Source organism: Diaporthe amygdali (genome assembly GCF_026229845.1).
Source record: "Diaporthe amygdali strain CAA958 chromosome Unknown NODE_55_length_279518_cov_64_759621, whole genome shotgun sequence".
In the NCBI taxonomy this organism is placed as follows: Eukaryota; Fungi; Ascomycota; class Sordariomycetes; order Diaporthales; family Diaporthaceae; genus Diaporthe; species Diaporthe amygdali.
Window position 1 is genome coordinate 60631 of NW_026517075.1, and position 15752 is coordinate 76382.

Here is a 15752-nt window from a genome sequence, read left to right on the forward strand (position 1 = left end):
TCAAGGTTGATTTTATCTCACTCTTGATTTCAGGCATGAGAAGTCATTTGTGCTGTGTTCAGCAGGGAGCCACATAAATCTAAAATGGTTGTGTTGGAAGTGTCGGCGGTGAATTTCATATTCTGAAGACATGTCTTCTTACATGAGGCTATGTTCGGATCTTTAGGAGCGCAAATCTGCGCAGTAGCCCAACTCCATTGCATGTGTAAATGCTCACGTACTGTTCCTTCCAGAAAAGTTCAGCTATCAAGTCAAAGTGGTGTGTCCGAGGCTCGTTTTCGAAACACCCCAACATCGTGTATGAACCGGTGATGAGATCGAACGGATCATCCCGACGTCTGGACAATCGATGAGCGTGCAAATGTGATAAAGAGGCTGATGCGAGCCCAGTAATGGGGCCAAGTCTCTTGTTCTCAGACAATTCTGGGAGTCATGCTGTCCCAATATGAGACGAGGGAGCAATCAAGTGCCGAAGAGACAGTTGGATCACCTCGATCAACTAGCGCTTGGATCGACACCAGCGCCTCCAGATGGAAGACCAAGCCTTTCTGGTGAAGGAGAATCCATCTATCTCCAATGAAACCACCCCACCCAGACAGCTGCCATAGCAATGGCGTACGGGGCAACGGAACGAATCGCCTCGATCCACACTGCTTTCCGAATCTCCTTGTCACCCTGACGATGCGAGTCTCGGTCGTTGACGCGCGGAAACTCCTTTCCTTGAGGTATCTCTGTTCCAAGGAACTCGCACAGCGGGTCCCATCCGTCCCGACCGACGCGATACACTAGGAGCCTCTCCGGCGCCACATGGGCCTTGACGCGCTCCGAATGCTGACGATAAACATCGGGTGCTCGGTTGCGGAGTTCCTCCAGGGTGCGCGCACCACCAAAGAAACCACTTATTGTTTTCTGCATAGCGAAACCCGCCCGATTGCCGATGATGATGCCCACGCCCTTGAGGAAGAAGTCGACCCAAGGTCCGAAGAGCGGCTGCAGCACCTCGCTGTCGAAACTCGGAAACCACTTGTCAAAGTCGCGCTCGGTGAGGATGATCTTGGCGTCTGGGTATGCGTCAGCCAGCTGCAGAGCCCAAAAGCACGACAGGTCGGTGACCGCATCGTACACGCCAAAAAGCTCGTCCCAGTCTTTCCGGATGAACGGCTTGGGCGGTGGCGACTGGCCCTTTGCGTTGACTTCAGGCCAGGCTGCGATAGCGGCTTGTTCAAAGAAGACCCAATGCGATGGCTTGGTTCGGGAATCCAGGCCGTGGAATACGTGTTTGAAGCCAATCTCAGAAAGGGCCGCTGCGAGGCTGCTTGTGCCTGTACGCAGCATGCCAACGCAAAGGACCTTAGGAGGGCCAGCGTCGCGAGCTTTTTCTTCGGGTGTGGCCATGATGGCGAGGCGGCCAGGTAAGAGAGTGCTCATTCATCTTAAGCCCATGATGGGGTTTGCGCATAGTGCCTTAAATACGCTTGCCCAGCTTGAGCTCACAAGGGCCTGTTTTGGATAAGCTGGAGCCCATGATCAATGTCTGCCCGTATGCTGGTGCATCCTGCGTCAGCACTAAGCGCCAAAAACGGGCAAGACATCACGTACAAGAGCGCCAAGTTCGTCTAAAAGAGAGCTCGTCTGCCCTGGCGAACGTGGAGACGGCTCCTAGCAAGGGCCAACCCGGCAGCTGTCACCTCGACACCGACTCGCTGAAGCCTGAACTGCACGACTTCTCAACTACAATTTTAGGGAACCTGTTGCAGACTGTTTCGAATGAGCAGCTCTCGGTACTTCTCTAGGCTCTTGCCGATAATGTTGATGAATGGCCACTGTGTGTTGCTCTTGAAGAAATGTGCCCAGATCTTGAGAACGGCTCGGCTGAGCGAAGCAGGGTCCCGCTCCGTCCGGATGTCAGGCTCTTCGTCTTCAAAGTCGACGACGTCGTATGCCTCTTCTACGATACATCGAACCCAATGTAGTATTCGGTCCTCGCTATCTGTAAACGCCTTGTTAGACAGCTACTCAACACCAACACCAACATTCTTAGGTTATGCATACCATTTAGCGGTGTTGCGGCCGTAGACTCGGTAAGCGATGAGAGCCACTTGCTGAGCAGCACGGCGCATTCAAGGCCCGAGAGAGAATGCCGGACACTCCAGAAGAATGCCTGGCTCCGAGCTACACGGTCAACACCAAGCCTGACTGGGATGCTGAGCATATGGGCGGTGTACAGGAGTGCAGTGATGACACCGCTGCTGCGTTCCACTGCAGGAGACCGACTAATTGCATTGGCAATGCGTATTGGATCTCGCGACTCGAGCATTCGATATGGGCCGAGGTGAAGGTAGATGCGGACGTAGGCTAGGCCGAGTAAGGAGCTGGAAGTGAAGGGAATGGGGCCGTTCTCGTTGTTGGGATCAAGACTTGATTCAGGGGCTTGTTGCCAACCCGCGGTCCATGAGCGCAGGCCGCGTCTGTTTCGCGATAATTAGCGTTGTCAATAACACCTTCAAATGCCAGATGTCAGCTGGACTCACTCAAGCTTATCGACTTCTTCAATTGGAAGTGATGCCGAATGGTCCATTACCGGCAAAGATAGGTCACGGACAATGTAGATCCTTTGCAACAGGCCATGCAAGAGTAAGTAGTTTCCCAGGGGGGTCGGAATCGGGTCGAGGGGCGCTGTACCATCCGTGTTTCGCAACAGGAGAGACAAAGCATCTTGGAACAAGAGCTGCTGTTTTCCAGTCTCACGTCGAGCGGCCTGCCACTGTTGTGCTGTTTGCGCCTTCCACTCCCCAGTCGAGCAAGGCAGTCGAAGGCCTACCTCGTTACTGCGCAGCACGGGATACACGTTGTATGCGATGCTGTGTGTGTGCATGAAGGAGAAAGCTATCAGCTTAGCTCGTCGCACCGACTCCTGTCGTACCCAGGCGTGCCAGGCGGTCTGCGTGGTGGTCTGGTCCGCAGGAAGCTGGGGCAGATCCTCTTCGTGGAGACCGATCTCACGCAGTACTTGCGCCAGAAGCGCCTGCAGGGCGAATGCCTCCTGCACAAGCCGGACGCTGGGTTCCCAGGTAGCGTAGCCCATGAGAGCAATCAGAGCTCGTACTGTCTCGATGGGCTCCCACCAACCCCAGTCTCGGTCCGGGACGGCTCTCGATTCGCGCTGTTGGGGCGATAGACTGTGAAGGTGGAGGAAAGATCCGGTCTTTGGGCCAAATTTGTCGGACTCGCGTGCTAGTCTCTGCATGAGAATAGCCTTTCCTGTGTGAAAGAGTCTCTCGGACATGCGGTGCTCGAAGCAGTACTGTGCGCCAATAGCTGCGATGCCCAGAACAACTTCAACAGAATGCTCAGATACCCGCCAGGTCGGCATGTGGATGAAGGGCATGTGAGAGTGAAAGCCTTCGAAAAAGGACGTCATGTACCGTGTGAGGGCATGGCGGGAAGGGAACCTAAAGGTGGGATCGAGGATATCGCGGAATGTCTCGATGATGGCGTTGAGACGAAATCGCTGCTCCTCCGAAATGCGGTACGGCTGGGAGTCACTGTCAACAGAGCGAGAGTCTCGTTTGGGTGTTAGTTGGGCTTTTAAATCATGTGGCACTGAGTAATGACCTACTTGCGTCGGGCAAGGTCTCTGATATGCGGTTGCCAGTCGGCGCTGAGGGTAGCCATGAGCTGAAGGGCGTCCCGGGTCGAGTTCTGCTGTGACGAGCCCCAGGCGTGGCGCTGCCTCCTCTCGAGTCCCTGATTGTCGGGTCAATGAGCTCGTTGTCTCTGTCAGGGCGATGAAAGTAAGGGCTCCATTCCGCTGGCAGACCGACGCCGTCAAGGAAGTTGGCAAATTCTCTGAAATGGGCGTCAAAGCCCACGGCATCTTGGTTGACTGCGTTGGGTCAGCTGTCTTGATAGCCATGAGGATGGAATTACGCTGAAGCAAGTGACGAACCGTTCTCGTAAAAGGACTCTGCCAGGAGACTCTGTTGGTACGGAGCTTCATCCACAAGAGTGCCGTTCCTTGACACCGCCATGGGATACAGCTCAGCCGGCGGTGCTGGTGGCTGCTGCGACCAGTGGTGCACACTCATGCCCGAGAGGGAGACGGCGGCGGCCAGGTCAGCCTCGACTGGGCCGGGATGTTGTTCCCCGGAGTCCGGCTCGGAGGGGCCGTCTGGAGACTCAGACCCATCCTCATGAAGGGCAATGCGCTGATGGCGAGTCAACAGGTCACGCCGGGCAAAGGCAGCTCCACACGGACAGATGAAGGGCTTCTCCTTAGTGTCTAACAGACGAACAGGTCCATGTTAGTGTCGATGTACGCAACCATACCACGAGGATCCGGTTATGGAGACTAGTTACAGTAGAGCTAGGAACCGGTGGGGAGACATCCAAGGGGGGTGAGAAATCGGGATGGGAGGACTGACGAGTTCGTACATGGCGCTCCAAGTGCTCGGTACGTTTGAATGCCCGACCACAATGAGGGCATGACCGCGCATCAGGGCCATTGCCGTGACCTGTCCGTCTCCTCCGCTTGACTGGAGCCGAATTCGGCTGCGGCTGCGGCTGCGACTGCGGCTGCAATCGTCCGCTTCTCGAAATACTGCTGCCGTTGTGGGACAACATGCTGCTGATCCACTTTGCCCTGCAGATCGCGTAAACACCTCCGTTATTGGAGGTGTTGAACGAGAACCGGGGAAGTTGGAGAGACAACCAAGTTGGGGGGCACCCCTTGGCTTTTGTTGGAGGCGATTGGGAATACTTGTGGGCCTTCTTTTCCCGAAGATAACCAACCCCAAGTTGCACCTATCTAATCTTTGGAGACGGAGCTCATGCACGAATCGCGCCCCTCATCTCCACAACACTCCGGCTTATCTCCTCCCAGAAGGGGAATTTACGAAGTTTTGGGTCGTCATCACTAAGCACTGAGGTGAGTTGCTGAATATCTTTTTTCTTACTCCGAGACCGTAGTCCGCGTGTATTGTCTGCTTCTCCGCGGTATCGACCAGTCTGCCGCAGTCGTCTTCTTGGTACTAGAAATGCGACGGCCCATGGGACGGGTTGTATTGGACTCATGCTGCGTCGGAGTACTATTGGTTTAGATTTATGCTAATTGATATCACTCAAGAGGGAAACTACCTGGACCAATTTCAGAGAACGCCAAACCTCACATATTATAATAGCAACGGCAATTTCAGTCTCAGTCACAAATCAAATCGGCATGTTCAAGTTTCCAGGGGTTGCTTTCATAACCGGCGCTGGTGGGACGGGTACGTTACTGGGAACTCCAAGCCCTCGCCCGGACGACTTCTGACTATGCACCACTCAGGCATCGGGGCAGCTGTTGCCAGAGGGTTTGCCCGATCAGGGTGTTGGAGAATCGCTATCACAGACCTCAACAGAAAGTCACTAGCAGATACAAGAGATGCCATCCTTCAGATTGACCCGAAAGCTCAGATCGTGAGCCGGGAAGGGGACATCGCGGACGAGGGCTTCGTCAACTCGTTCGTACGAGATGTCGCCAAAAGGTTCTCACGCATCGACTATGCTGTGAGCTGTGCCGGGATTCTAGGCCAATCATTACGGTCGCATGAGACATCAACGGCTGCGTTTGATCTCATTACAAATGTGAACTACAAAGGCAGCTGGCTGGCTTCCCGGGCAGTATTGAGCCACATGCTACGACAGAAACCACACGAAGATCATCCCGGGCAGCGTGGAGCCATCGTAAACATCGCGAGCCAGCTCGGCGTCGTGGCACGACCAGCAGCCGGTGAGTCATACGAGCCATCTTTACTCGCGACGTCCAATCCTGAAATGCTTACATTTGCTTTGTTCCTCAGCCCCCTACTGCGCATCGAAGGCTGCAATCATCAACATGACTCGGTCAGATGCTATTGATTACTCACAGGACGGGATCAGGGTGAACTGCGTCTGTCCAGGTGTCATCGCAACACCGATGACCACGGCATCGGAAGAGCTGATCCAGAGATTGAGGCCAGCGATTGACATTGCACCGATGAAGCGAATGGGTACACCCGAAGAAGTGGCCAACGTAGTGCTGTTCTTATGCTCAAGTCAAGCCTCGTTTGTTCAGGGCCATGCATTAGTGGTGGATGGAGGATATACGATCAACTAAGAAACTTAGGATAGTGATGATATATTAAGATTTCACGCTCCAAGAGACGTTCCGTGTCTTTCTCACAAGTTAGGAGTAAGTTAATAGGCTCAAGCAATCTTTCTGGGCAGGACACGCTCCAAATTTAAGAGAGATCCTAACACCCAACGTGTGAAGAGTAGACAAAAGGAAAGCAGGGCTATACATTCAGGACTTGAGTCCTGTTCCTTATTAATCACACAGTGCATACTTGGCTGGTCAGAAGGGCAAGTAGCTTCTGTTGATGTGGCTGTCTCGATGAAGCAGGTTTTCGGCAGGAGCAAAGTGTTATATAGTTTGGAAAGTATTTGATGTTTAAATTCACGCTATGTGCTAATGTCGTGTGATGGGACGGCTCAGGCAGAAAGCTTCACCCGTTTCAGACTCGGTGAAGTCGCGCCATTAAGCTCATGCATTGTTCTACTGTTCAATTTGACGGCCGTTACTGATTCAGGAGCAGGTTGATTCGCTCGCTCAGCCGGCTTGAAGTTCCGCCAGTCAAAGTTGGTCTCCCATGCATGCCCAATTTTAAGTACCTTCTTTTCCTGCCAAAGACCTCCCACAATCTGCATACCAACTGGGAGCTGGACTTGCGGGTCGTCATTTGCAGGGATAAATCCCACAGGGATCGACATTGCAGGATGCCCAGTCACGTTGAAGACGGCGGTGTTTGTCGTCAAGCCTATGGTAGGCTCGAATGAAGCAAGAACAGATTCGCGAGTACCGTGACGTGGTGCCACAAACGGCGTCGTAGGCATTATAACAACGTCGTAGCTTTCGAAAACACGTTGATATGCGTCGCTGATCTGTCGAGCAATATTCACCGTCTTGCTATAGAGGCCAGGAAACCTATCGGACAAGTACAGACCGTTGATTACCGTGTTCTTAGTCGAGGGGAAAAGTCTCTGGAAACTTGAGTCTGTCCAAGGAAGCCGGGTCTTTTCAAACTCAGTCAATCCGAGACCTCTTCGTCCGGAGGCTCTGCCCAGGATGCCCGATGAGCCCGAGATACGCTGCTGAATTGTCCAAATCGAAGGCCCTTCCAAGTGAAGAGGAACGGAGACCTCCTCGATGACTGCTCCAAATGATTCGAGTTCCCGGGCTGCTGCAAGAACATGGTCTCTCACTCTGGGGTCGACGATCTCCTGGTTGAAGCCTTCTTTGAGAAGACCGATCTTCATTCCGTCCAATCGGCCAGAGTTTAACTGAAGGGCAGCAGAGTAGCCGAACGAATCGTGGTCAGCAGCGCCGAGAGACCTGTCGTCGATGCCGTCATAGCCTGCCATCACATCAAGACATCGGGCAGCCTCAGAGACGGACCGACATATAGGACCAGCATGATCGTCGATTGCATCCCCACTCGTGATACCGGTAAACGGCACCAGACCGTGAGTCGGCTTTACTCCGACACAACCACAGAAGGAAGCAGGGACGCGGATACTGCCCCCTTGATCTGTGCCAAGTGCGATATCAATCAGGCCAGATCCCACAAGAGCTGCACCACCGGAAGTGCTACCGCCCGTTGAATAGCCTTCTTTGTAAGGGTTCTCTATGGTTCCCTGGGCGCTCGTGAAAGATGCTGTCGAGTTACAGAAGTGCTCACATGTTGCCGTGCCCAGGATGTCGGCGCCGGCATCCAAGACTCGTGTCACCACAGTCGCATCTGTCGAAGGTGTCCATGGGGGGAAGGCATCACTGCCATAGAACTGTGGAACTCCAGCGACAGCGATGCAATCTTTTATGCAGACCGTCTTTCCCTTCAGAGAGGCCAAAGAGGAATCTCTTGCAGAGTCGTCGCCCCGGATCAGGAACCGGTATGCCCAGGCATGGCCAAATTTTTGCTCTTCGGCCGTGGGGATACGCACGTTCTCGCGGGGGTATCTTTTCGTGTCGGGTACTGGCTGATAGTCCGGGAGGCTGTCGATGCGAGTCGCGCAGTCGTGGACCGCAGCGAGAAGTCGTTGGTAATCCGCCGACTCTTCAGCCTTGATAGTCAGGCCGAGGGGCTGGAGCAACTTCTCGACGTCGCCCTGCTGCACCGGGTTGTCTCTGGATGACGGAGGTTAGCTACGTACTGCGATGATAGCGAGAAGTTTCTGCGCACTCGGAAATGTCTTTGAAGAAGACGGACATGGCGGGCAACGGGTTGGAGTATCCCTACAGAGTACAGACTTGTCGTACTGCTCTGTCTAATGGTTTTTGGACAAATAGACTCAGCCAGCGGCAGCTTCATAAGGGCTTGGAGTTATGATCCATGCTGTTTTAGCGAATAAAGGACATTTCCCGATGACAAACAAATTGAGGTCGACATTAGGAGGTTTGACTACATGCATGTTGTCCCCACAACTTGCTAATGTACCCCATCACTGGTGTTGTTGGAGTTGGAGAAGTAGGAATGGGCCATGGGGTAAGCCAAGCCATGGGCAATGACTCGGCAAGCGTTGGAGGAATTGATTGTAAGCTGGAGAGTTCTCCCTTTCTATGTAACCTCTTATAGGGTTTGCATTGAAGTGTCAATATTACCACCCTGATTGCTTGGAGATCAAAGTATGTCAAGTGAGATCATCTGTCCATTACCCAGAATTCTCTTTTCATTGGGCAGTTTCTGGCGAAAGCCTCCGTTCGTCCGACGAAGGCCACGCTCACTTGTGAGGAAAAGACTTACTCAGAGGAACGTATGAGCAGCGGCAGACCCGTTGGCGCTCGATGGATGATGTTCCTTCAATGTGAAATTTTTGGTATTCATTCTCAGTCACTGCAAACATTTCAACTTGTCACCTGCACGACCAGTCTACCCTTGAACGTACTATCTTGATATGCTTCCACAATGCTAGGGATTCCATCGAATGGTACCAATGTGATGTGAGATCGGATGTCCGCCTCTCCCACAGCCTTCATCATCCTTTCCGTGGAATCCCTGCTTGCAACATAGCTTCCACGAATCGTGAGCTCTTTGAATACAACCACACTGGAGTCAAATCTCCATTGTTCGGCAGGCAAGCCCAAGACACCCATCACGCCCCCAGTCCGTAACAGAGTCAGTGCCCAGTTATTAGCTGGGAGGGAATCCGTGCATACCACCACAGCTGCGACACCCTCTCCGTTGGTGAAGTCCAAGATCTGGGAAGTGGCATTTTTTGCGCCTGAGTCAACGACAAGCGCAGGGCGTAAGCCGTCGTTGGCCATCTCAACAGCCAATTGCCTCCCCGCTGGCCGGCTGTCGACAGCAATCGTGCGAAATCCCATTGAACCCGCAAATTGCAAGCCTAAGGACCCTAGGCCGCCAATCCCGATAATGGCTACTGTCTCTCCTCGGCTTAGTCCAACTGTTGCCCTTTCTAAGGAGCCCCATACTGTTGCACCAGCACACATCAATGGAGCTGCTTGATCAAATGGCAGAGAGGGTGGGAGGCGAACTGTAGTCTCGGGGTCTATGACGAGGTATTCAGCAAAGGCTCCGTCGTGTTGGAAGCCTGCGGTCTCTCGATTGTCACAGAACCTTGGGTCCAGCCGGTTACTTGTCCGCTTTGCCAGGCCACAACCAGTACAGTTGTCACATGAGTTCTTGAAGTTCAGAGCTCCGACCCTATCTCCCACCCTCCAGTCGCTGCTGCAACCTGCTCCGATCTGAACAATGACGCCAGCAGGTTCGTGAGATGGTATCATTCCCAAGGGTGACTTGAATTGCCCTTGCAGCACCTGCAGGTCTGAGTGACAGAACCCGGCTGCGTGCACTCTGATGAGCATCTCGTTGTCACGAATTGCTGGAACATCTCTCTCGACTAGCTTGTATGGCTTATTGTACTGTGTCGAGTTCAGCGATTTGCTAACTGAGATGACTGAGACAATGGACTTACTGACTTCTGAAATTTCAGCTGCTCGCATGCGACGAGGAATCTCTAAGTCCGGCATTTTGTTCATGAAACGCACATGCAAGAATGACAGCAAAAATAACCAGTGCTTACTCTTGTTTACTCGTGCTTGGACTGGACAGCTGGATTCATGCAATGTCAAGGCTCAATGGAGTCACAGTGAAGATATCACACCCACACAAGTGAAGGGCCGAAAGTTGGAGATATTTGTTATCTCGAAAATGGAGTACAGCCGCTCAGTGTACTCCAACTTGAGGAACAAAGCCGCTGTCGTTGACTCCAATTCTGCTCATGACCCCAATCAATTATTCACGCCAAGCGTTGAATCTCCAACTTGCTATTCTGGTCGATGACCCAGTTGTACCGAACTGTCCAGCACCCACCTATCTATCTCGGACTATTTACCCCGCGATAAGCTAAAGTTGATGTCGTTTTGTTCGCCAATCTCTAAGGTTGAGCCGAATAACCTCTCCTCCTTTTTTAGTTTTTGAACCCTTATCATCCCTTGAGCCCCGCACAGCCTCAGGATACCAAGGACCGTCAGCCCATTTCAAGGGAAAACGCGCTCAAGCTTGCAAATCACCAATCCATATTTGAAGAGGAAAGCTAATCCGCCACTATGGGCAAGAAGCGTGTTCTCGTCAGTTACGGTGTCGATGTAGACGCGGTGGCTGGTTGGCTGGGCTCTTATGGGGGAGAGGATTCCTCCAACGACATTAGCAGAGGTAAGACTCGAATGCAAGCTGCTTCCCTTCTTTCGCGCCAAGAAACAGCTAACGAAGGTCTCTTCGCCAGGCTACTTTGCGGGAACGATTGGCGTCCAACGCGTCCTCAAGTTTCTAGCAAAATACGATGTCAAGGCCACATGGTTCATTCCAGGTCACAGCCTCGAAACGTTTCCCGAAGATATGGCTGCTGTAAGAGACGCTGGGCACGAGATCGGACTCCATGGCTACTCCCACGAGAACCCCACCGATATGACCATCGAGCAGCAAAGGGAAATACTGGACAAGACATATCACATGCTCACAGAGTTTGCAGGGAAACCCCCGAGAGGCAGCGTTGCGCCATGGTGGGAAACCAGCAAGGAGGGTGCTCAGCTTCTACTAGACTACGGCATTGAGTACGACCACAGCATGAGCCATCACGATTGCCAACCGTATTATCTTCGGACGGGCGACGAATGGACTAAGATCGACTACAAGAAGAAGCCGAGCGACTGGATGAAGCCTCTCGTCAGGGGGCAGGAGACTGGCCTCGTCGAGATTCCAGCAAACTGGTACCTCGATGACTTGCCGCCTATGATGTTTATCAAGGACGCGCCAAACAGTCATGGCTTCGTTAATGCACGGGATGTTGAGGACATTTGGCGCGACCACTTTGACTACTTCTATCGCGAGTATGACGAGTTCATTTTCCCAATCACTATCCACCCGGATGTATCTGGCCGGCCGCACGCGCTACTGATGCACGAGAGACTCATTGAACACTTCAAAAAGCATGAGGGTGTCGAGTTTGTCACTATGGAGCAAATCTGCGATGAGTTCAAGGGGAAGAATGCACCACCACAAGGAGCCATTATGCCAGCAGAACCAGGGGCTATGCTCAAGAAAACGTAAAACCTATATAACACACAATGATATTGTCAATGTGCGAATGTGCAATTGGTCTCATTAAGGCTGACCCACCTCGATATCTATAACGTGGTTGCCCAATGTCTGAGTGGTGATTTCATCCCTCAGATCTTCGCACGCACGCCTCTGTCATCGTGTATCAGAATATTCTGACTTGCACGTTCTGGATTGTGACAAGTCACCTGTCAAACATGCTCATCGTGGTATCATGCTAGGCCTCAAAGCCTATCTTCGTCACATTTGGCTCCGAGTCTCTACCCCGCGCGTATCGTCAATGACGCTCAAACAGTGCACGGAGGTCGGCCCTCGGGGTATAGATATGTCCCACAAGCAAAAAAGAATGGGGTATCTCATGGACCACAAACGCCATTGGCAGTGACCGCGAAAACTACTCCAATATCACTCTGTATCTACTCCAACATAACATTATCTACCTACTCCAACCTTATCAAACCTTGACAATGAGCACACAAGACTCCACATACTCACGTCAAAACCCTGAGCGCGCATTTGACTTCGAGTCCTGTGGTGCATGGACGACCCACAATCTTGGAGCGGGCATCTGGAGTTGCTCGCGGGGTTGGATGGCTTTCCATGTCGACGGCTATCTTGCTCGGACAGTCCTTGTCCCTGCAAGATAAGCCACGTGAGACTTTCTTGTTCATCTTTGCCCTTTACAAGACGTATCACAGTAAGCTCCAAATACACCCGAATGTCAGATTTCCTATAAATGATTCAATGTGATGCATCCACTTTGCTTGACAGGTCTTTGTCGACACATTCGCAGAGTAATTCACTAATACAAAGACCGCCGTCATGTCTCAATCCCCCTCCGAAAAGGCCGACGCCATCACGCCGGTCCCGGCCAGGAGCAGCGGGAGCATCGACGCCGGAAAGCTCGAGAACGCCGAGGATGCCTTTGAAGTCTTCAAGAGAGGCGAGGGCACAGTAGACTTCCGAACGGTCGGCTGGGTCCACGCATCGGTCATCTTTCTCAAGGGTGAGATTTCAACGACGGACTGATTTTCCCCTTTCCCAATGCGGTGCTAATTGTTCGAAATTGAAGTCATCTTTGCTACCGGTGTCCTTTCGATCCCTTCAGCCATGTACGTTCTCGGTGCGCTGCCCGGTGCCATCAACGTGCTAGGCTGGCAATTCCTCAACACATATTGCGCAATAATCCAAGGGAACTTCCGCAATGCTCATGCTGGTTGCCATTCCATCGCCGACATGGCTAATGTCGTGGGTGGTGTTTGGCTAAAAGAAGTTGTGGGCGTTTTGTTCCTCGTTACCTACGCTATCGTCGGCGCATCAGGTATTTTTGGTACATCCGTCGCGTTCAACGCCCTGTCCAGTCATGCCATCTGCACCAACTACTTCATGTTGGTTGCAACCGTGGCAGTCTTCATCCTTGCTAGTGCTCGCAAGTTCGAGAAAATTGCATGGTTGACATGGGCCGGCTTCCTGTCGGTATATGTTGCCGTGTTTATTGTCGTGTACGTACTGTGCCCAAGGCTGCAATTAATGGAACACTGCTGACCATTCTTCAAACTACAGAGTGGGTGTTACGCAAGTCGATCGACCTGCTGCTGCACCCAAGACAGGCGACTTCGACCTTGGATACCATGTCATCGGCAACCCGAACTTCGTCACTGGCATCACCTCCGTGGCTACCATCTTCTGCTCAGGAGCTGGCACTTCAGCGTTCCTTCCCGTCATCTCTGAGATGAAGCGACCCAGAGACTACAATAAGGCCGTCTACCTTTGTATGGGAGTCGTCACGGCTTCTTACTTGACCTTCTCCTTGGTCGTCTACCGCTACTGTGGTCAATGGGTTGCCTCGCCGTCCCTCGGTAGCGCCGGCGAAACTGTTAAGAAGGTTGCCTATGGCATCGGCGTGACCGGTCTCATGGTCAGCGCATGCCTCTATATCCACGTCGCTGCCAAGTACATCTTTGTTCGAATCCTCCGCGACTCCGTTCATCTCCAGAAGAACTCAGTCGTTCATTGGTCCATATGGCTCGCATGTACCTTTAGCATGTCTGTCGTCTCTTTCCTTCTAGCCTCTGGTATTCCCATCTTTAACTACCTGCTGGCTCTCGCAGGCAGCTTGACTTTTGCTCCTCTGGCACTGGGCCTGCCAGGATACCTGTGGGTATACGATCACCAGCACTACCGACAAGGGAACCGGTGGCAAGCTATGGTCTACTGGCTGAATTGGCTTATGATTATTCTTGCCGTCTTCTTGACCATCGGTGGCACATATGGTGTCATACAGAACATTATAGACGCTTATGCACAAGGTTTGATTGGCGGCGCGTTCTCTTGTGCAGACAATAGTGGTTCGTCCTAGACATAGATACAGCCTGAAAATGTGTCATTTGGTAGAGCGATTTTATGATGGGCTTGCGTGATTGTTTTTGAGTTTGATTATGTTGAGACAAAGATAGTTGAATAAGATACCAAAGGTGTGTAAGAATTGACATTATTCCTTTTAATTTCCCCACGAGACCAGTTGCACGGGTTGCAGGCTATCTGTTGGCTGAGATCTTCATATGTTCATTGATTGCTTTTCAAGACTAGGTAACCTCGCTAAGATGAATCGCAATTTCAGAGACCTTTTCGAATTGGAACAAAGACATAAAACTATAAAAACGTATGGAGTCCCTTCTCGGAGGTTGGCGTATCAACGTGAGAGATCAGAAACATTAAGCCTAGACATATACAGCACAATTAAGGTCATTACCCAGGTCCATCACATCCGAAATCGTGACATTCAATTCAAGACCCGCAAGCCAAACCACATGTCCTAAAGTGGTGATGTTCCCGCCGTTATCCCCTGAATAATCCAGAAACTCTGGGCCGGGTGCCGGCAACGAAAATCTCGTCCGAAAGGTTTCCGTGGGCTGATTTCGAAGAGGTCCGATGGCATTTGTTCTCGTATCCGGGTCAACCTGCTGCCAGTCCCACCACAGTCGGTCGAGGTTGGTGTGGTGAAGGAAGAAAAGAGGATCCCCGATTGAAGCGGCGACATTGGCCATCGTCCCGCCGACGCCGCCGTGGCCGCTTGTGTGCGGATTGCCGAAGTAGCAGTCGAGGGCGGCGATGCCGTCATCCATGGCAAAACACTTGTCAATATTCGTCTGGTTGCCAAGGAGGAAGGACGTGTCGTTGAAGTGGCGAGATACGCAGCGATCGTCAGCATAAAATTCTAGGCTGGTGAAATTGTAGCTAAGATGAATCGTCAGATTTGCGAATGGCCCGTCGTCGAGACACTGGCCACCCTGACCGCCGAAGCCTGTGACCGGGTCAAAGACGATGCTGGATGCCAGGTTTCCCATGTCGAGAGTTTCTTCCCAATATGGTTGGTATCCCGCGTAATTGCACTCGTCGCGGAGAATATTCTCGTGAGCCAGCACGAGGTATCGATGCCAAGGGAGGAACCCACCGACATCGTGGATCCATTGGGTTTGAACCTCGTGGGCGATGGTGAATTCATCCCATCGGTTCTGGGCTAGTGGGTGTCCAGTCTTTGGTGGCAAATTCATCAAACAGAGTTCTGCTTCGATATACGCCGCCTTCTCGTCAGCGCTAAGTTGATGCCATGCTTTGCGTTGATGAAGCTCAGTACAGGCCTGAGAGACGGTAGCATCGGTCTGTCGGGACAGAAGCGGGGTAGCAACTGTCAGAGAGGTCAAGCAGATCAATATGGCGGTGATGAAGGTTGCGGTTGCCATTTCAAAAGGGGATGAGGAAATGATGGTGTTCTCGAAACTTTTTGAGTGATGGGTGCTCGGACGTGGCAGCGTCCAAAGAGATAAGCCAGAACGAAACTGAGAAAGAACAAGGGCGAGTTGAAATGACTGAGTGATTGTTGGTGCCACGAGTGTTGAGGCAAGAATGGAAATGGATCAGCATGAAAGATACGCCGCTTATTTATATGTACAAATTGGTCCTTCTGAACTGAATATTTCGCGGCGGCCGTCCTTCAGAGAACAAAGACATAATGATGCTCCTTTAAAGCCTTGGACATTACATTGCTACCGAGGGATCCCGGGCTGCCCGCTGCGCAGAGGCCCATACTGATTCCAG

The 15752-nt window shown here is 52.2% G+C and overlaps 8 protein-coding genes across 8 annotated transcripts; 3 read left to right on the forward strand and 5 right to left on the reverse strand.

Moving 5' to 3' along the window:
* Window positions 1–567: 567 nt before the first annotated feature.
* J7T55_010884 (uncharacterized protein) lies at window positions 568–1395 on the reverse strand (the record flags this gene model as incomplete). Its single annotated transcript, XM_053135445.1, has 1 exon — window positions 568–1395. One exon carries the CDS (start codon window positions 1393–1395, stop codon window positions 568–570), a length of 828 nt encoding a protein of 275 aa, XP_052986844.1.
* Window positions 1396–1739: 344 nt separating this feature from the next.
* J7T55_010885 (Hydrogen peroxide stress regulator 1) lies at window positions 1740–5050 on the reverse strand (the record flags this gene model as incomplete). The annotated part of the gene is made up of 7 exons (XM_053135447.1): window positions 1740–1990; window positions 2053–2468; window positions 2532–3564; window positions 3620–3886; window positions 3950–4282; window positions 4425–4642; window positions 4956–5050. 7 exons carry the CDS (start codon window positions 5048–5050, stop codon window positions 1740–1742), a joined length of 2613 nt encoding a protein of 870 aa, XP_052986845.1.
* Window positions 5051–5218: 168 nt separating this feature from the next.
* On the forward strand, window positions 5219–6136 carry J7T55_010886 (short-chain dehydrogenase reductase; the record flags this gene model as incomplete). The annotated part of the gene is made up of 3 exons (XM_053135448.1): window positions 5219–5267; window positions 5327–5770; window positions 5841–6136. The coding sequence occupies 3 exons, from the start codon at window positions 5219–5221 to the stop codon at window positions 6134–6136; spliced, it is 789 nt and encodes a 262-aa protein (XP_052986846.1).
* Window positions 6137–6510: 374 nt separating this feature from the next.
* On the reverse strand, window positions 6511–8287 carry J7T55_010887 (uncharacterized protein; the record flags this gene model as incomplete). Its single annotated transcript, XM_053135449.1, has 2 exons — window positions 6511–8203; window positions 8259–8287. 2 exons carry the CDS (start codon window positions 8285–8287, stop codon window positions 6511–6513), a joined length of 1722 nt encoding a protein of 573 aa, XP_052986847.1.
* A 633-nt stretch (window positions 8288–8920) lies between these two features.
* J7T55_010888 (lcohol dehydrogenase) lies at window positions 8921–10039 on the reverse strand (the record flags this gene model as incomplete). Its single annotated transcript, XM_053135450.1, has 1 exon — window positions 8921–10039. The coding sequence occupies one exon, from the start codon at window positions 10037–10039 to the stop codon at window positions 8921–8923; it is 1119 nt and encodes a 372-aa protein (XP_052986848.1).
* A 606-nt stretch (window positions 10040–10645) lies between these two features.
* Window positions 10646–11645, forward strand: J7T55_010889 (polysaccharide deacetylase family protein; the record flags this gene model as incomplete). Its single annotated transcript, XM_053135451.1, has 2 exons — window positions 10646–10751; window positions 10822–11645. 2 exons carry the CDS (start codon window positions 10646–10648, stop codon window positions 11643–11645), a joined length of 930 nt encoding a protein of 309 aa, XP_052986849.1.
* Window positions 11646–12476: 831 nt separating this feature from the next.
* Window positions 12477–14013, forward strand: J7T55_010890 (uncharacterized protein; the record flags this gene model as incomplete). The annotated part of the gene is made up of 3 exons (XM_053135452.1): window positions 12477–12660; window positions 12727–13156; window positions 13218–14013. The coding sequence occupies 3 exons, from the start codon at window positions 12477–12479 to the stop codon at window positions 14011–14013; spliced, it is 1410 nt and encodes a 469-aa protein (XP_052986850.1).
* A 361-nt stretch (window positions 14014–14374) lies between these two features.
* Window positions 14375–15397, reverse strand: J7T55_010891 (uncharacterized protein; the record flags this gene model as incomplete). The annotated part of the gene is made up of 1 exon (XM_053135453.1): window positions 14375–15397. The coding sequence occupies one exon, from the start codon at window positions 15395–15397 to the stop codon at window positions 14375–14377; it is 1023 nt and encodes a 340-aa protein (XP_052986851.1).
* Between the last annotated feature and the right edge of the window lie 355 nt (window positions 15398–15752).